The 20,844-nt window shown below is 43.9% G+C and overlaps 1 protein-coding gene across 2 annotated transcripts in view; it reads left to right on the top strand.

Moving 5' to 3' along the window:
* Nucleotides 1-20,844, top strand: part of LOC110983420 (uncharacterized) — a 93,794-nt gene that overhangs the window by 67,611 nt on the left and 5,339 nt on the right. For both annotated transcript variants that reach the window (XM_087144759.1, XM_022242668.2), the window contains exons 3-20: nt 554-706; nt 1,494-1,616; nt 2,905-3,021; nt 3,773-3,957; nt 4,447-4,607; nt 8,111-8,292; nt 8,959-9,006; nt 9,740-9,874; nt 10,751-10,876; nt 11,239-11,358; nt 12,542-12,735; nt 13,271-13,303; nt 15,632-15,777; nt 17,939-18,111; nt 18,684-18,731; nt 18,934-19,077; nt 19,342-19,473; nt 19,892-20,017. In XM_087144759.1, coding sequence (XP_087000885.1) covers nt 554-706; nt 1,494-1,616; nt 2,905-3,021; nt 3,773-3,957; nt 4,447-4,607; nt 8,111-8,292; nt 8,959-9,006; nt 9,740-9,874; nt 10,751-10,876; nt 11,239-11,358; nt 12,542-12,735; nt 13,271-13,303; nt 15,632-15,777; nt 17,939-18,111; nt 18,684-18,731; nt 18,934-19,077; nt 19,342-19,473; nt 19,892-20,017 — 2,346 coding nt within the window. The remainder of the gene's footprint in view (nt 1-553; nt 707-1,493; nt 1,617-2,904; nt 3,022-3,772; nt 3,958-4,446; nt 4,608-8,110; nt 8,293-8,958; nt 9,007-9,739; nt 9,875-10,750; nt 10,877-11,238; nt 11,359-12,541; nt 12,736-13,270; nt 13,304-15,631; nt 15,778-17,938; nt 18,112-18,683; nt 18,732-18,933; nt 19,078-19,341; nt 19,474-19,891; nt 20,018-20,844) is intronic.

Below are 20,844 nucleotides of genomic sequence, written 5' to 3'. Positions count from 1 at the left end.
GCGTTTATTTGTAACCCTGGCAAATTTACAGCCATTTATAAATGATAGCTATCAACCGACAACTTACACTAGACCGTTCCAACTAAGACATTATTAACGCAGTACCGGTATACCACATGGGTATTTAAACACAACGTATGTCGAGCTTTAGCTTTATGGGAATTTTAGAAAAGAAGAAAGTGTTGTTATTAATCATGGTCCCTGCAGTCGATGATATTGAGGAATAAAGAAGCGTTGAACAAGATATGGAAGAAAACTGAAAAACAATGTGGATTTTTTTCAGACCCATTTTTGAGAACTGACGTGGTCAGCCTTGTATCCGATGTACCTTAATTAACCTGCCGTAAAATGTTTCATGGGTGTACACCCACAAAGACGTTAAATGTGTATAATTCATTCTATTTTGAATATATACCCATAAGAAATGCCCACTCTCAACCTTGTTCCCTGACAGTGGCTCCCTTCTTCAACCATGTTCCTCTTGTAATCATGCCCACTTTAAGCCGTGCTCGGATATTCGCCACATTTAACACCTTCTGATCGGTGTCCGCAGGTGCCGACCGTGCCTGCAGTGCTAGCCAGTACACCGTCCTACCCGACGATCCCAGGCGCAGCGTCGGCTTCTCCGCCATTCGGCTGGACCTTAGCCGGCTTATTAGTGACCATGCCCTGACAGGAGGCTGGTACCGGTTTAGCGACATACCGGGTAAATGGATTCAGAGTATAATAGGAACATGAAATGGGAGTAACCATGTCTAATCATCTAAAATCAGTGAAAACTTGGATCTGTAAGTAATGTGTTACTGTGAGTTGCTTCAAAACTTCCAGTGAAAAAAAATAGATACTGAATTCTGTTCTTTTGAGCACCGTGTTTCAACAGTGAATGCCATGCATACTGACTTGCAGTTTCCGATCAAGCTTGTTGTATGTAGCTATGTTCCGAATATCAGCCGGTTCCAGAACCGGATATACCGCTCTGAAACCAACCACACGGTTCTGGAACCAGTTCAGTGTCTGTGAATTTGTGTTTCCGGTTCCACTAAATTCTTCCAACGTGGAGTAAAGTCATTTCACTTTTGCGAGATACATGCGGGGCATCTTTAGCATTCTGAGCAGTATGGATTGAACCACCAGACAGGGTCTTTGTTCAAGGCGCCTTGCTCATTTTGTTTAGCTCTGTATCATTTGGTGGCTGACGTGGCTATATGGGCCACATTTTGCGCTAATACCGAAAAGGTAAATGTTTAGAAACCTGATTGTGATGTGAGCTCAAATTCTATGTGGGGGGGAGGGATCGGGTGACTTAACCATTTGAAATTTTTCGCGGTGGACAGAGCCTTGTAAATTTTATTCACGAATGTTCTGACGTTATGTGTGCCGGTGCATTCCAACTATTGAACTCCGAATCGGTGCTAATCAGTTTGCCATGGTTTGGTAACTGTAGTCAAATAAATGAAACTTTTCTGTTTATCCAATCCGCTTCAAAAAACAAGGTACGAGGATGCCGACGGAGTGCGTGCCCATGGGGCAATGCGGGACCCGCTACCCGATGTGGATGTCCGGCCGTCTGCCTGCCGATGGGAAGATAGCCGTGGTGGAGGGCTGCATTAACACTGGTCAGTCCGTAAAGTATCCTGAATGATCCTCGTCGAAGAAAAATCAAAGTCGTATTTAAGGCAAAGGAATCCTCTTCAGCTGTGTCCGATTTGTGCACTCACCTTTTTTGACTACTAAACGCGATTTCGAACCTAAGACGGATCACCATCTGAGGACATATATTTTTATCCCCTGTTGTCCGTGTCCTCGTTTTCCTTACAGAGACGTTCCCCGAGGATGTATATAACGCTAGACTTTCTATTGCACATCTTCTTTTGGGCTTGTAATCGAAGACTCGTCTTTTAACAGCTTTGAGCAGTCCATGTCCTCCGAAAAAATGAATGGTTAATTAATCCTAGTTATGTGCCACAATGTCAACAATCATTTACCAGCACATACGTCATACGTCCAGCTCCAATACAATCAGGCCTTCGATTTCATGTTTATCTGTACTGTAGATTAAGCCGAGGCAAAATGCAGCGGGGTTTTTTTTGTCAACTAATGCTCAGTGATTGAGTGACCTCGCGGTAAAAAAAAAAAATTATTAAAGAGAACGAAGGGGTGAAAAGGTGATTTGTTTCAAACAAAAAAAGCAAACCTTTCTGATCATGAGTGACTGATTAGTAATATCTGTAGACGTATGCCGGGCAAGAATGTCCACTGAGCCTAATTATTATTCATAGATGCATTTTTTTTTCTGGAAATCTTATAGTATTTCAAGTCTGGCCTTGTCATGAGCGGCCGGGCCAGTGTCTTTCAATTCAATTTATGCCTTCCTAGACCTTCATCTTAAAATTCCAGCTGCAAAAGGAATTGGTAAAAGTACATGAAGTGTCTCTAGGTGAAAAAACAATAATATTTTAAACGTTTTCTATTTGGAGTAAAATGGTACACAAAATAAGGTCAGTTCTTGGAACTTTCAGTATGTTTGCCTGTTTGGAGTTTCTGCCGATTCATCCACCGGGTGGGATGGGATTGGTTGGGACGGGACGGGACAAAAGGAAAACGGAGCGCAGTGGGCACGATCGTACCTGTCATATTCAAAATCATGGTTTATTTTCCACCTGTTCTATGCCCACACTTTCCTTGACGTTCTTAATATAATATAATCCTCTGTCCGAGAGGGACGAATGCCACTGCATAAAGCAGTGATATTCATGCAACGATTGATAGAAATTTTCTGGGGGGGATCACGTTGATGACACCAAAAACATGTACCTTAAGAGTCAATAAATAAACTGTTAGTTATGACGACTTTGCACTCATTTGATTGAGTTTGGTAACCGATTACTTTCTTTTTTGTTGCAGAGGACGACGGGTGTTGCAACGAGAAATTCAAAATAGTCGTCCGCAACTGCGGTGATTACTACGTGTACCACCTGCCTGCGCTCCCTCGCTGTGTTCGGCCAGCGGCATACTGCACAGGTACGGTAAACATTCCACAGGTTCCTCGATGGGTTGCTGGAGATTTAAACCCCCCCCCAAAAAAATAAAAATCCTCCCCTTCCCAAGAAGAAGTGGGAGGGAACAAAGAAATGTCCATAGCATCATCATTATGTGAGTGTGAGTTGAATGTAAATGCAGGCATGGAACGGGGCCATATGTCCAACGTTTGTACGAGCAGTGTCTCCACAGCGTCAAAATTGATGGTCTTCTCGTGCTACTTCGTTCCAACCGGCCCTATCCGCCTCGAGCAAAAACACCCCCTCAACGGTGGAATAGAGCCAAGTTGGTCTGGAGGATTCATTTTGTTGGTGGCGATGCGACCGTAACGCGCGCGTTTCGTGAACCAGCGTTCGTGAACCATGCAGCGAAGTTCAGTTTGGACCGAAAATTGCGTCCTCTCCGTCCAGCTCAGGGCTCATACCCTTCAGCTTTCTGAATTAAAAAAAGAATTGCTTGATAAAGTAAAAGTGCGGAACTTCTAGGCCCATGTCTTGTTTTCCTTGAGCTAGGTATTCTCCCCGATAAAGGGTGCCGAAACATTGGAAATCCTGATCTTTGGCGTCTTGTTCATAGCTACAGGAAATTTTATAATCATTGAGTTGACCTTTGATATGTTGACACATCCATTTTAACCTCATCTTTTACAACGATGCTAACTGCAATTCAGTGTTCTGTTCCCCCTGTCTTCCCTTTTGGCCCCTTCTTCTAAATCTCTTGTTTATGAACACAGAGAGAGGTCAGTGGATGATGGTTTTCAAGGCAGTCAGTGGAGTGCAACCGGATCCGTACGCGCTGTGGATGAGCCGAGAGTCGCTGAACGAGAACGTCCCCGAGGCCGCCCGGATCGGGAGTGGGTTCCGGGGTCACTTCAAGAGCCAGCTGGTGCAGGAGTGGAACTCAATGAATGCTGCTGAGGTATGCTCGACTACAGGGGGTTATTCATGAACCTTTGATGTGAGATTTTCGTCCACCACACCCCCCCAGTATCTATGCAGTGAACGCAGTGTGATGTTTCTGATACCGATGGCTGGTTTGGTATTCGTGCTGGTTACCATTGCGTAGCGGCGTGCGTGGGTTAAATTTTGTTGGGGTGGGGTGCAACTGCCTGCGCCACCGGAAGCAAACCACGCCCGCTGCATCCCTCACTAGTACTAAATTTAGACGTCAAGGTGGAAGGTGAAGCTATCCCCCTTGAGCAGAAGCCCCCTCCATCGGTTTGAAAGAGCCACGCTGGTCGGGAGTGTTCATTTTGCTCGGAGCGGCGCGACTGTAGTCGTTCAACGAAGCCGTTGTACGGACAATTGCGCCCTCTGTCAGTCAAGCTTGGGAAAACAGTCAAAAGATGTCTTTATATAAGAACTACTAATTTTTCATTTGGTTTGTTCCCGGAATTTTTCTTTCAAGGTTCGCCTGTCTCTGTACGAGGCAGGAGCAGAGGTTTTACGGGTCGTCTTTGACGGATCCGGCATCGACAAGACGTCGTGGTTCAACTTGGACAGGATCGTCTCCAGCCCCTATCGGGACCTCAGCGTTGATAAGAGCGACCTCCCAGATATCCAAATCATGTAAGTAAAACGAGACAGAATATTCAAGACACAGAGTTTTATGTTTCGTGTTTCAATAAGTGTTATTATCATACTACATGTAATATGCAAAGTTCTTTAATTATCAAACAAGCAGTGATTTCAATATGATTTTAAATACAACCTAGGGGGTTAGGGGTTTTAGAGTCAATTAACTTCCAGCGCTTTCAAAAATCTTGTGACAAAAAAGCCGCACGGGCACCGGTAGGATTCCATCCAACAATCTCCTCCGTTCGCATGCGAACGTCTTACCACTCGGCCACCGTCCATGTTGGGTCTTTGAGGAAGGACACAGGAGTTACACCTCTAGCTCTTCAAAGCGCTCGATGAGCATCGCTGTCCAGTCAGACAAACAATAGTAAACATTCCAAAAATGCTCTCTTACTGCCTGCAGCTTAGCCGGATAATTGGAGCCAGCCAGTAATATCCTAGCAATATTTAGTGTGCAATTTGTTTGCAATTAACTACAACTTATCGCAGTGACTAGGAAACAGAAATCTCTAGCATTTGACCAACTTTTGCTATCGTGAATAAACTTTTCTATTTTGATAAACTGTTAAATTATCCATGCAATGTTTGTAATTTTATTTTTGTCTCTCCAAAACATCAGTTTTCAAAGTTTTTGTACGAGTTCGGCTAAGACTGGCCAACAACATGTTCACCACCACTGGACAGTTAAGTAAATAACAAACAAATGCGCTGTTTTATCACAAGAAGTGATCATCAGATCTCATAAAAGATCTTTTTGTATTTAAATACCCTTATAAAAATGATTCAAATAAAACACGATATCTTTTAAACAATTTGGCTATCTATTCCCAAAATAACTCCAAAAGAAAGCGTTCGGAAGGACAATGACTGCACATGAACAACTGTGCAAGCATTAAATTTGATGTTGTTGTCAGATCATACCAAGCACCAATAATGGCATGAATATTCAACGTCTTATACTGCAGTACACAATGTTTTAGGGATGCAGGTTGCCAGCGAAAAATTGCGGTGATGATCCTGGGGTACAGGGGGGGGCTTATGGTCGTGAAACAGGTGGTACCGGTACGTAGCAAGCATTCGCTGCGCTCTGGCTATGGACGTACCGGGCATGCCAGAAAGCGATAATTGGCCAGATGTTACCTAGCCCGGGCAGTTCAAACTCCTTCTGTGTCCTTCCACCATGGTCAAACTGATAACATTTCGACAAGATATTCCTTCTTCCTTCCTTCTAAGCTTCAACTCTTGAGATATTCCTCGACTCATTGGTCAGAAGACAAAATTATCATATGCAATCAATCAATCAATGAGTTGGGTTCTGGTCCTGGTGACAACTAGCTCTTGTCTTGTCATACTGACAATCGTACTGACTCTACGCTCAGACGGTTGAGCCGTTGCGATGCCTACTGTCGTGTGCATTTTATATACCGAGACAATTTACTCAACTTTTGTACATCATCATGTATATCCACCCACGTGCAAGTACAACCTCTACCGCAGAGCTTATTGCCAACCACATCCATGAGCTGGATTTGAAAGCCCCGGACGCTCCGAAATCTATATTGGGAGATTTCATAATTGTGCGTTGGATAGGACACTGAACAACTACCACCAATTCGTTACGTAGGCCCTACCCCACCAGTCTGACTAAAACTCTTGATTTGTGCTAAGGCTGTATTCCCTCTGCATAATCCATCCCTCTACGAGCCCTTGGATCAGCGGATCACAACAGTGTACTTCTAACTCCAGTTTATGAACCCATGTTCCGGCGATGTACCCGAGGGGTAAAATCCGTGAGGCACTGGACTCCGGATAGCATTCTTTCTTCACAGGGTGCTTTGAACATAGAGGAAGGACACAGGTGGAGTTTTAACTGCCCAGGCTATAACATCTGGCCAATTACCGCTTTCTGGCATGTCCAGTATATCCATAGGAAGAGCGCAGCGAACGCCTGCCACGTACCATTTGTTTCACAACCACGAAACCCCTTTGTACCATATGATCGCCGCCGCAATTTTTCGCTGGTAATCTGCATCCTTAAAACTTTGTGTACTGAGGTATAGGAAATTGAATATTGATGCATTTGTTGGTGCTTGGTATGATCTCATAACAACATCTAAATGCTTGCGCAATACTTTGTATTACGCCGTGTGCCCTAAATGTACATGTACATGTGCAGTCATTGCCCTTAATGAACATTTTTTCCTGGACTTATTTTGGGAATAAATTGCCCCCTTGTTGAAAAGATTTTGTGTTTCGTTTGAATCATTTTTATTATGGCATTTGCATAAAAGTGTATTTTATGAGATTTCGTGATCACTCCCTGTGATGAAATACCCCAGTTTGTTTCTTATGAACTTAGCTTTCCAGCCGTAGTCAACATTTCATTAGCCAGTCCTAGCCAAAGTCGTTATCAAGTCATGAAAACTGATGTACTAGAGGGAGGGGAATAAATTACAAACTTTGCACGGATAACTGTGAATCAAAATTAAAAAAGAGTTATTCACAATTGAAAAAGTAGGTCTAATATCAGGGATTGTTGTTTCTTTGTTTCCTGGACACAACAATAATTTGTATTTACTAATTACCGAAAATGGGTCACTTGGGAGACATTCCCATAAGAACGTGCACAAACTTTACTGTCCCATAATTAAATATTCCCTAATTTGATCTGAGCCAAACTTTGTATGCTTTCAATGTAGACCCTAATCTGTCATCTCTCAAAATTTGGACACTAAAATTCGGCCTTCTTCTGGTAGATGGGGTATTAAAGAGACATTGAAATGTCTGCCTAATGACCGATGTCTCCCTAAGGTCGAAAAATTTACCATAACATGTCTCCTCAATGACCCATTTGTAGGAATAATTGCAAGCAAAACACACAAGTATTACTAGGATATTACTGGCCTCGCTTGTCTGGCTAGGGTGCAGGCAGTAATTGGGGCATTTTTTGCGTGCACTTTTCCTTCATTAGAGCGAATGGTAAAATATTTGACTACATATTTGTGACCCACTCTGTCGCAAGAGCCACTTTGGAGTAAAAAGTCCCTTAGAATAATTTTGCACAGTGTAAGTCAATAGGAACCACAGTATTTTTAATCATGGAGTATCCACTTTTATCAGGATGCCAAACTGAGTGATACATCAAAACCAAAAACTCAATTTGCTCTTTCCAATACAAATGAAAACTCAAAAAGTGGTTCTGGCGACTTAAGACTCATTTTCACAGAGTGGGTCACAATAAGGTGGTGTCAGACTACTTCGGGCTCCAAACCTTACTTTCGTGGGTTTTTTTTATTTATTATTTTTTTACATTAAGATAATTTATCACAAATTTCAAATCATTCTCCAGAAACTGGCATATGAATTTGCGTAAACCTCTAATTTGTCGCTGATATTTTCGCTCGGAGGTTTCCAAAATGAAAAACGTTTTCCTGCACTTTCAATTCAAGATGGCCGAAATGATTTATGAATCCAGTCTATTTCGGTTTGGTCAGGACCACGAGCCAGAATTACCGCTTTGTGATGAGTCGCAGTGCTCGGTCGGACTGCCAGAATGCCAACGGTTGGCTGCTTGTGGTGGCCTCAGCAGGAGAGTGCAACTGGGATAGGACCGGGGACTTCCCGGTCTTCAAGTACAGTCGCAGTGGCTCGGCTACCCTGTGGGACAGCGAAAACGGTAAACACGAGAGATACCCGTTGACGCTTGCTGTTCCCCTGTGTTGCTTTGCTCCTTGACCTGTTTTACATTCCCAGTGGCCCGGGGGAGGAGTGCACGCGGCGGTCCAGTTGAGGCCTGTAAATTGATTTATATCGTTCGTTAAGTTTTTGATAATTTCAATGCGTATTGCGATAAGTTAGAAAACCCATGTGTTGCAAAAATATGGTGGTGAAGAATTTGACCAGTTTTGAACACACTCAACAGACCATTCCATAGACACTGAGAACGCTTGGTGGCAGCAAACTCATTGTCGTTTGCTCGAGACCTCAGATCTCAACTACTGCTACAGCATCATCACTTGGGGTAATGAGCTCGGTGTGGTGGAATGCAAAATAAAGTGATGATGACTTGGACCGAATCCATGCCCAAGGACAATAACTGTGGACTCGATTATGCATAAGTCAACATCGGTACCTCAGACACCACCTACGTTTTACCGTCTAAACCGTCCAATGACGGCGCTGTTCAGATAAGCACTCTGTATGTCCTGGGTGATAGGCATGACGAGGCTGCTCATGTAAAACCAAGATATTATCTCAAAGCCTGTGTACCCAAAATAAAGAAGTCTCTCGGCAAGCGGCCTTCGTTGGAGGATTTTTGGTATCTTTTGTTTTTTTGTTTCAGATCAAGTTGGTGAGGCAGACGAGCTTGTCATTTATATGAGAACAGAAGGTAAAATTCGTTGTATCGTGACTTTTTTCCCGAAAACTATATATTTGTCCGTGAATATGAATTCATTTTTCATATGGAGATGCATATAGCTTCACTTAGTACGTAGAATTTCAAACCTTATATCCTTTAACGACTTTCACTACCGTAATCCGTAATGCATTTCATAGCTGAGTAAAATCCATATTGGCTTGTAAGGGCCCGTGATGGGGAGTGACGGCGGTAAGGGTTGGGGTCAGGGGGGATCGATTGGAGACTATTGACACTGTCACTGGTACCCGTCAGCTACCTCCATTGTGTTTCGTAGATCCATTTTTTTTCTTTGGCTTATATCAGACGATGATTAGCTGGAAAGTATGCCTGAAGGTTTTTTCCCTCAATGAAATCTGAATTTGAGCCCGAATAGGACGTAAGAAGGTATGGTTGACCCCTCATATCGATTCTGATTAAAATGGCCGAAAGTCACCGGGATCGTTGAAAAACGTCTTAATCATCTCGTCCTGAAATCTGTTTTTCTATCTTCTCTGAAACCAGTACAAAATCTTACGCTGATGTATATTGTACTACTTCTGTCCACATTGATGGCATGGGAGTACCAATGAGCATTTTCATATTTACTTGGCCGGCAAACTTGGGGCACGATCCTGTAAACCCATCCCCCGTGTCCAGAAAACTGGGATGATGTCCCCTATTTCCCGCCCCAAGATTAACACCCATGGTATTTTGTCAATTCCAGAGGAGCCAGTCTGTAAAGAGAGGAGTTACCAGGTCTTGAGAGAACAGGCAAGAGGGCCCGGAGGACTAAACATCCTGAACAACGTGGACGATTCGAGGCTCCAACCAGGGTGGTACCGCTTCACAAGCCCGACAGGTTAGAAGACGTTTCACCTACTTGCCTCTGTCTTAAACTAAAGTATTTCTTGGGATGCCAAATTTGAAGCCCCAACGTGCAGATGGCTTTTTTTCTCTTTAAAGAAATCATCCCATGAGGGTTATATTTTTTCTTTACCAAAGTCAGGAGCAGCGCCCCCCTAGAGTTATGGTATTGCAAGGGTTTGGAACGAAATGAGAAGAAGAGCATGATAGCACGCCCAAAATACTCGGGAATGGTTGAAAACGTAGTTTCATGCTCATTGGAGCCGTCTGCAGCAAATTTCCGATAAGCACAATGTGTTCGGACACGGCTACCATTCTAGCCCCACTGATAACGGGTGGATCGGCTAGGTGTTGCAACTTCCACATTTTGCATGCGTAAATTGGACAAGGTCTGAGTAACCGCGGATGGGGCTTAAGTCTCCTTTCCATGTTCACGTTTTTGTGAGTGCGTTGTGTGAACGATGCATTGATGCGTTTGCATGAAACGCATGCAAATTAACAATTTTATTTGAAAATAGATAAGTGATAAGCGACGTTTGGACTATATATCCTTTCTCTTCTTGTCCGAAGCGTTGTAAAAGCCCAAAATTTATCCTCACCCAAAAGAAAAGAAAAGAAAAGCTATGATATCTTTTCTAAAGAATTTATCATTTCTTGCTCTGAAAAAAATTGGTCCCCACGAAAATTTGGTCATCATCCGGCCTTCTTTATATACGATGCATGTGTGTGGTCAGTTTTGCTTCAAGTGAAACTGTAGCCGAATCGTGTAAATTATTTTGTAATAATAAGTACAGGTATTTGGCTTTCGAGTCTTTCGAATTTAGCTCGTTATTTACCCGTTTCGATCGCCGATCGCTTTGCTTTTATCAAGGCGAGGAATTATCTCACTATTGTCGGGAGCTCAATTCCTGTGGGGCTCACTACTCGATCTGGCTCCTGGACGCCCCGAGAACAGAACCAGGAGAAACAGTCAAGGGCACCATGTGCATCAACAAAGGTGTGTTTATGCATAATTGTGTATTCCTTGAATTGTATGAAAACATTTTAGTGTAGGCTGTCGTCACTGGCACGAGTTTCAGAAAAGAGTCAGCAACTTAAACCTTTTTCTCGAAAAGGTAAGAATCTTTTTGCATTTCCGGTTGATAGTAGCAATTATTTCGTGGTTTTTATAATTTTAAAACTAAGTTGACAGTTTTGCTAGTGAGGCCGTCCATAGACAACCACAGCTGTGGTATACCCAAAGAAAAAGTCCGTAATCAGTGATAGTCTAAACACGGCAGTGGAAGCAGATGGAGCTCTTGTTTCAAGTTATAACAAAGTCATTTTTCTCTCCTTGTCTTAACCTGTTTCTTGTTACAGACGAGCCCGGTTGCTGCAACGAGCAAATCAAGGTGCTGATCCGTAACTGCGGTAGTTTTTTCATCTACCGTCTTCCGCAGCTGAAAAGCATGGGGTGGCGGACCGCAGGTTACTGCACCGGTAGGCACTCACACCAGAATGGGTTTGACGAACTAGCGTCTGGTTGCAGACTACAGCGTTTGCCTGCAAGACTGGGGTCGCCAGACGGTGGTCACAATAGACCTTTCTTTGAAGTTTGGTTTGCAAGCATTCAATTAGCAATGGGCAGCAAACAAGTTCGCTGGAAACTGCTTTTGTCTCGAAATGTAATTTTTCTCCATTCGGGATAGGGAAGCACGTATTTTAGACGTCTTCGACAGTCATTGACGGATCCAGAGAGGCATTATGAAACGTAACGAGAGAAACTGATTTCTGGAAGATTTCTTTTCCTTATTCTTCCCAAAGCGTGTAATTGAACCTAATTACAAGTGCAATGAAAAGTTATAAGAAAGAAAATAATTCAGAAAATCTTCCCCACCCCCATCGCAGAAAATTTTCCCCAAAACATGGGTCTGGATCTGCCCTCGATATTATCATACTTAAAATAATTTTGTAGTTTTGTAGTGGCGGCCAGCCACAGTTAGCGAGGCAAAAACTATGACTGTGATTCGATTCGATGTTCACAAAGGAGAACAAAAATGGCGAGCGGTCGCCGCTGCGCTGCCGACGTCGCCGTTTTGAAGAAACAAGATTAGGCCTACGCATAATCCCCGACCGACAAAATCCTCGTGAAATTTTTTCGCCAAAACAAGTTTGGGCCAGATGCAGATTTGAACCCGAAACAATAATCCCTCTTCGTTGATTTTGTTCAAATTAAAGGGGCCTCAATGGTTTGCCGCTCTTAACTGTAAAAGGTTGAGGGAATAATGTGCACTGCACTAGTAATTTAAGCGAGGAGAAGTTTTCTTCGGTGTTTCACTTTCGGCTTCCGTTATTCCGCGCAGCAGTCGGCAAACACATGTTTTTCAGCAGACGATTGCAAAACACGCATGCGCAATGACAAATCAACAAGAATTTGTTTCGGCCGTGAAATAGGACTGCGTCAGCAAGGAATTTTCCGCTCTATCATAAGCGCCGATTTTTTCGGTTGCGGCAATCAGCGCCGTGAATTTGGCCCTGTACACGTAGTGAACAGCCATTTTGTTTCCTAAATCTGGAGCTGGTGCCTCTCTCTTTACTGGTGCAGCTCTGGCCACAATAACGGCGAAGTGAAAGTCTGTACATGTACTGTTATCTCGCTCTGATTTGGTTACCTTTGACAAAGGCTTTAACGAGTGGAATCTGGTGCTGAGGGGCGTCTCGTCTTCACGTTACAGTGCCGGGAATCTGTACGAGCTGTGGGCGTCCCATGAATCGTGGAATGCGGACAGAGACACTGCCCAAATTACGGCACCGTGGTTTCCAGAGCACTTCAAGAGCAGCCTGGTGGAGGACTGGGATCGATTGCATGTGCAACAGGTTCGATCAAACTTTGGTCTCTCTTGCCGACATAGTTAATTTGACTTTAGCGCCGCCCGCGTATCTCCCAATCATGCGCGGCCATTCGGGTCTTTCGGCGTAAGCAGAGGTTTTTGTATTGCCTGCTTATGCCTGGTTCACGCCATCCAGTGTGGATCATGAAAGTGAAATGAGTAGCCTACTTTGTGTTTTGCCATAAAAGGAGTACATCTACGACCAAAATAACTACATGTACAAGTAATGTTTTTGGCCATGCACAGCGTGATGGCAAAGAATTGAGCCAACCTCATGGGACAAGCTCTTGATCAATCAAGAATAAAGAATGTGTCCATTCATGTGGACACTAAAATCATCATTTTCCATGATAATCCTTTGTGTTGTATGTTTTAAAGACGTAATGACGGTATGAGGCAGGGGCAGCAGCCAAAACGATAAGTTACAGCTGATTTTCTGAAATTAGAAACTGATAATGTCACAATACCCACCAAAGCTGTCAATCTTCCTTATTAAACATTGTTTCATTGACAATCCCCAGGTCCGACTGTCTCTTTACAAATACGACTTCGACGTGAGTAATGATGCCTGTCTGTATAGGCGATATTACATAACTATTTCAGCCTCTCGACCAATCAGGAAGCCGGATTTCGGCCAATTTGACACCTCAGGAGCATAATTTTTGGAACCACATGAGCTTAGTTTGAGGAGCCAACAGGTCCTCACCCTTTCGTGCAAACATGCACGAGGGTTGTTCACAATAAATTAATTCACAACACAAGCCTTTAGCAAAGTGGAAAAACTCACCGATGGGTGGAACTTACAGCACGGTATCCGCCCTGCACAGAAGAACCCCGGTTGAAAAGAGCCGTATGTTGTTAGGGAGCGTTTATTTTGTACAGCGATGCCATCGTACTGCATACATTCCATATAGTCGTTTGTACTGTTCCAAGCAAAGGAAACTCGTTTGCCTGCAAAATTGCGCCCTCTCTTGGTCGAGTGCGAGGTTTATTGTTCTAGAACTGTTTGGGTTTTCACGCTATTCTATCCGTATACTAAATGGCGCTTCAATTATGACGCACAAGGTTTCCGTCCGTAAATCGAGGTGTAACACAGTTATTAATACACATCTCCTTTGTCGCCAAATCCACCAAAGCAAGGTACGCATTCTTAATACGAATAGCATGCCGTTTTAAGATGTGCGGGCCCAGGTTCAAGAAAACATCAGTGCGGTGTGTACTCACTAGGCACAAAGCCATGATGTAACCTTAACAACGAGCAGAGTGCCACTGTTCAAACCACCGTTATCTCCTTCATCCATCAACTAAAAGACCCAAAGGTAATATTAAGTGTACTGATTAACCTTGTCTAACTGCCACTGAACAACAGTATTCAGCTTATTGGAAATGAATTAGCTTGTTAATTGTGACTAATGTTTGGGTGGCTTGCTGTCTGAATGGTCTGAACATTGGTACAAAGTTCTAGCCAGCTCAATCTTTCATCCCAAAGAGCATTACAGTCCCGTTCGGTCTAGTGGTTTGCACCTTGAGTCATTTTGATCCCTGTTTTAAAAAAATGCCATACTTGTTCACAATCTCTGCAAATAGATGTGCGTGCAGTATTTTTCGTTGCTGTGTGTGGAATATACGCACAGGATGTCTGCTGTAACCGTCTGAATGTATAGAACAAACAAAAATGCAACTGACTAGAGCCTTAACTAATGCTATAAGCTCACATATGCTTTCACTGACGCACAAAAATAATGAAATCTCCTAAAATGATCAAGCACTCACTGGTAGAGCTCATTAAACTGCTCAAGGTGGATACCGTGCTGTAACACAGCCCATCAGTAAGTTTTCCCCATTATTGAAGGCTTGTGTTTTGAATTCATTTAAAGCAGATTACATTCACAACCTCCATTGACGCCCATTTCCTGTTTTTCACTCCACATGTCTCCAGTTGTTTTCTGCAACCTCTTCCAACCAGTATAGATAGGCGGCATTATCTGCCAAGCCAAAAGTATACTCATCTTGATCTGACGATTCATTAACCTCTACCTCCGTTTGGGATTCCGAATCACCCTCTTCAAATGCTAAGCTTCACTCTCAGTTTAATAATTTTCAATTCCCGATTCAAATCTTTGCGTTTTAGCATCGGGTTCGGATTTTTCTACATCAGAATGTCCAGAGGAAATAGCCTTGAGACAATTATAAAGTTCGTTCATTTGAAATATGTCCTCTGCATCTGCATAATTGCACATGCTTCGTTGTCTCCGTCCAGCTTCATCACCGTGACAAAAGTGACCGTAATGAGGTTGACCGCAGAAACAGTATTCATGTCGAGTCTTGGAAGGGTGATCTTCAAATGACAACAAACTAAATAACTGCTCTTTCCATTACTCATTTGTTAATATCGGTGGTCATTTGCTCATCCCATACTCCTTTGCTATTATTTCATTGCTCATGAGCAATGCAGTGAGCAAGAAATGAGCAAAAGTGCAATGGAAAGAGCAAATCAGCAACAAAAAGCATTTTTTGTATTTTGTTGAACACCCACACGTTGAATGATGAATACCCCTCTTGCACAAATAGACCATATTCGCGGGAGACCCAATTTCAGTCAGATTCCCAACGTTAAATTTAAAGAACCAAACTCTATTTTACGATTTCATTCCGACCCCCAACATCACCCATTAAGGGTTTCAAACATATACAATACGTTCAGGAATACAACTGAAATTGGGTTCTCCGCAAATACGGTCTGTTGGTCAGGACTTGTTGACTACTCAAACTAAACTCACGTGGCTCTAAATAAATTATGCTGATGAGATGTCAAAATGGCAAAATATCCGGTTCCCTGATTGGTCGAGAGACTGAATTAATACGTCATATCGACTGTACAGACGGGTAATCACACTGAGGTGCGCCGATTCATATTCGACGGTCGTGGGTCGGACCGCTTCAGCTGGTTCTCACCTGAGCGAATCATGGAGACGCCCTACAAGGACATGAAGATAAACACTACCTACTCTCATTTTAGTCTTGGAAGGTGCGTCCAATATTGCCACATTCAACGTTCGAAAGGTGTCTGTTGTAGCCCCTCCTTTTTGTCTTTATTGGTTCTTGCTTCAGTGCTAAAGGAACGTTATTTCCCCCTGGGACATTTTGTAGTTAGGAGTAAACCCGACTTTGATGCGTTGCACTTTGTCACTGAGAAAACCAATCCCAAGTGCCATTACACGCACTGTCAGGTTGCCCCTGGAAGTAGTCTTTTCTCCGAGCTGGCATTTAAAAATTGAAACTCGGTCGTTTTTCCGAAGTTGATTCTGAAGCGAACTGATACCAATGAGCTGTTTTGAAATCACATCATGGAGACAAAGGAAGTGATTTTCTAATCCGGACACAGTTATTAGACGACTTGTCAACGCTCAGTAATTGTCAGTTGATAGTTGATGTCTTTGAGGGTCGCTATTATGTCGTGTGATATAGGCTGCTTCGTCTTCCCTGCGTAATCTTCATTTCCAGTCCTTCATACTCCCTACGTTGTCAACGTTGCGTTTTATTGCTTGCATCATGCTTTGAGGCGTGATTGTCTGTGGCTATTATGGGAGATTAATATGCGAACAGACCTGTGAAGGTCTATTCTGCAATTAACCGTGAACACGTCTATACGGCACATAGCTGGTATTGTTCACGGGGACGCGTGGATGTATTCTTATATACATGTATGTCCGTGTAGTGAAGGCTATAAGATTAAGGATTACGTGAATGTACACCAGTTCTTCACTAGTCGCTGCTTCGTGTCGCATTCTTGCAGCTTCATTCTCCCAGCAAACTTCGCCCACCAAAGGACTTAAAATTCAAGCTTGACATTAAGGCACCTTTCCATGTACTTTTATGGGTGCGTTGCGTACACGATGCGTTCATGCGTTTCCCTTTAACAGACACAAAAACCGACCCGCGTTGCATTGGGCCGTCAAAATTGCCCCTGGAGCGGTTTGACGGATATGCAACGCTTGTTGCCGGGGTTTACGCTCATACGGGAAGGCGGCTTTAAACACACATTCATTAAACAAATAGGCTCTGTTTTGCGCTTCACTTTGCCCGTTCATTAATTCAGTTGCAGTTCCATTTAGTAAAAACAGTGAAATCATATATTAAAAAAACTGCCACTGTACCAGGGAGACATGAGATGAGACCGAACGGCCTTAAACAGTTCTGCTCTATCCTCACCAGCCTTAGGTGAAGCCCATATTCAAGGCTTAGTCCCGATGAGCCCATCAACCATACGCGGTCCTGCTTGGCAGTTATCAACGCAAGCGTTTCGGACAACTTACAACCACACAACGTGAGACAGTGTGGTATAAAAATACGGACGACTGGGAACAATCGGCCAGCAACGCGGACCAGGCTGGAGACGTACCGTCAACACTGGCGCAGCGCACTGTGGTGAGCAACAACTGAAGGCGCAGAGTGAGAAACTTCTGTCATCAAGGAAAGTGAGACAACTAAAGCTGATGGCACAACTCTAACTTCTCTTCAAATGTCTGATGCCCTGTCTGCCTCCGTACTTGCCATTCGAGAGTCGGGCTCCATAATTGTCAGTAACGAATTCGTGGGAAATGAACACTGGCCAAAAGTCATACGCAGTATGATTGAATGCATGTACAGTGAGCATTGACTGAGTACATGTGTGCCAACACGTAGTGCTCAAGGCTTGTTATCAATGAAACGTTGAGCATGGTTGCCGAAGGCGTGGATGGTATTGAAGTGTATACTCCGGGCAACTGAATTGACATTCTTATAGAGGCTTTGCGTGGCAGCCATCTTGCGGGATAGGTCTTTAATTCAACATGGTATGTAAAAAGGAGGTTTCCCTGTTGAACAAAAGGACTGCCCTGCAAGATGGCTACCACGAAAATCCTGTGTAGGGCAATTTCTGAAACACACAGTGTGGACCTGCAGGTCTATTTTGATCATTTGCCATTGTCCAAATCTTGGCCTCGTCTCAAGCCTCTGCTTCTACCTCGGACTGTTGAATAATTTTGTGGCTCAAATTGAAGTGTTCACAAATTCAACCTTCATTTAGACACTCTGACGTCTAATCGAGAGGTCTCAATTCAGGAGAGTAGACTGATTCGAGAAACCTATGCGTAGACAACGTCGAGGCTTAAATTAAGCTTAACCGTCCAGTGTTCGTTTTCACGCAGCTCACACTCAAGACAGTTCGTCATTAACAAGATGGAGATCGAGGCAGAATCCTGCCCGGGCTCATCGGGCTGGCTGGCGGTCATCCATAACAGTGACGACTGCTTATGGCAGGGGAATGCCTTCACGAACTTTGTGTACAGTGGGCAGGACGCAGCTGTCAACTGGGACGAAGGTGTGTACATGTGTCGGTATAGCACTCTCGTTTGATTTCATGAATATTTTTATGGTTCAGTGCATTGAGGAATAAAGTGCATTTTCAAGCTCTGCTACAGCATGAGATATGGGACCTTAATGCGTGCATTTCGTAGTGGTTCATGAACCAGAAAAGTGCAGTTCCCACCATAAAGGAGCTTCCGTTGCTAAAAACATTGCGCCCTCTCTTGTTAGAGCTGGAGGCCCATAGGTTCGGTAGGATGCAGCAATACCCTGACATAGGTACGGCAGAGGCTACAGAAACGAGTACGTGTACAGAACCGTCGTTTGAGGAGCTGGTTCTTGGGCTACATTCTCCTTGATAAAAAGTGAGGCTTTGCCGTTTCCCTGAGACGTTAAATGGTAGTAATGTACCTAAATGACCCAGCCCCGTCCGACTGAATTAACCAGGACTGGAAACACTCGCACATGGAAAAATCATTCGTCAGGTTGAAGCCTCTTCCTACGTGAGACCCGTGCGTCTCACTCCTAACTCACCAACTCACCACTTGATCGACTTTATCTTCGCAGTGTGTATTTATTTCTCTTCAGGTCCGGTAGAAACTGCCGACGTGCTAGCTGTCTTCGTCAGGTCTCCACGTAAGATTTTCAAGCATTGCTCACTTCACCAGTAAAAAATCTCTATAGTTACAAAACAAAGTGGATGCCGAAAATCCAAGACACAGCCTCGTCCCAGAAATTTCAAATAGCATTGAGCACCTAGTCAGTGCGCCGCTTGATTTTGATAGATGCAACCTTTGCCGTTAATGATCTTGTCTTTTTTGTTTGATTGTTTGGAAAGTCTTGCACAATCCGTGCCGTGAGGGCAGATATACAGTGATAACCGACACACGACGCAGCGCAGATATACTCCGTTACAGTGGCCGTGGCTCTGTCGATGACCGAAGCCTACAGCCCGGTTGGTACCGGATGACTGACGACAAAGGTACATCCCTCAGTATAAGCACTCTGTTAATCGTCATGTGCAGGCTTTGGCTAGTAGTTTCTGTGGTATTCAGCAAGTGTATTGCACCTAACTCTAGCTTTCTTGGCTCCATCCAGCAATGCATGTGGTAAAACTCATCAACATCTTTTCCATTGTCCTCCATATCAACCTGCGATCGCCTGAGCAGTTAAGTTCTTCCATTCTGCATGGATTCCTACATTCTCCTCCGATGCCCAAAATGCTTCATTTTTTGTATTTTTACAGGCGCCAAACTAAACATAGCTACAAGCTGCGTGGAAGTCGACTACTGCGGCACACATTATCCGATCTGGATAAATGACAAGTTGCCAGAGACGCCAGGCGAGCGTAAACCGCTGACGGGCTGCATCAATACCGGTAAACATTAGCATTAACCGTCTCGTTTTTCCAGTCCTTTATCTTCTTGTGTAAGGGGCGGTTTTAACGGCCGAACGCAACGCAAAAACGTACATATTGAAAGGCGCCTTAACACTGCACTTCCCTTTTGCAATATCGTACGTAAACAACAAAACCTGAAACAGAAGAACTGGTTTAGCTGGAACTTGGTGAGGTGCCTCAACAGAAGAGAAGTCCTGCTATAGCCAAACAAAATGATAGCCGTTTAGCCTCCTGAACACGGGCGTTGCAACAAGTTGGCCAGTCACAACGCGCGACATCTGTTGACTCAATGCACGTTTGGAAAAAGTCGACAGATTTCGCGCGTTGTGATTGGCCAAAGCCTTGCAAACTCTTGGAGGCGCGCTATTGCAAATCGCCCCTATTGTATTACTTTCAGAGGAAGATGGCTGCTGTAACCAGAAGATCATTCTTGGGGCGATCCACTGCGGCGATTACATTCTGTTCGGACTGGACCAAGTCCCCTCCATCCTCGGCAATGACGAGCCAGCAGCCTACTGCACAGGTCAGAGAGCAGACTCATGGGAAATAAGCGCTGGCGCCCTGGACCTCTCTTTGGTCTGTTTTAGCTTTCGTTGCGACATCCTTGCCCAAACCTTCCACATTTTGCGTCTGTACTACCTAGAACAATAGTGCGCCACCAAGAGTTTGCAACGCGTTGGCCAATCACAACGCGCAAAATCTGTCGACCCAGCGCGCGTTCGGAAAGGGTCGACAAATTTCGCGCGTTGGCCACCACGTTGCAGACTCTTGGGGCGCACTATTGTGAATCGCCCGTATTAGGTGTGTACACATATCCACCGATAACTGGTTCATTTTGTCAACACATTTGGTAGAATTTTTTTCACTGACGGTCAGCCACACTTTGGCAACAACTGCTTGGGGAAACTCAGATGGTGGAAGACTGTACAGCAAAAATATGTTGTTTTTTGTGCCCGATGCTGGTTAGGGTAAGATCACGATTTAGCTGTCCAAGTATCGTAGTTTTGGGGCTCAAGTTACTCAAGTTGTTCAATCTTCTCTTCCAGAATGTAGAAAAATGGAAGAATTTTCGGAAACGCTAAGGGTCATTGGAGGGAGAGATCGGTTACATTTAAACATAGAAATAATTACTTGTCTGTGAAGTAATTGCCATAAGGAACAACGGAAAGCTTTTTTTCAGAGAGGCTGTCATGAGGACATATCCTTGAAATCTTGCAGGCGTAATATGATAATAGAGTCCTGATATTCAGACTGAGATGAACGTGATTATGTTCACAGTCACCTAAGAAAGTGGGGCCCAAATCAACAAGTTTGACCACCTATTGATGATTATGCACCGTCAAAATTTCC

This window comes from Acanthaster planci, linkage group LG13 (assembly GCF_054643075.1).
Source record: "Acanthaster planci isolate LZ-2023a linkage group LG13, COTS_SCS, whole genome shotgun sequence".
In the NCBI taxonomy this organism is placed as follows: Eukaryota; Metazoa; Echinodermata; class Asteroidea; order Valvatida; family Acanthasteridae; genus Acanthaster; species Acanthaster planci.
Note: the sequence above shows the minus strand (reverse complement) of the source record. Positions and strands in the feature narration are given on the sequence as shown.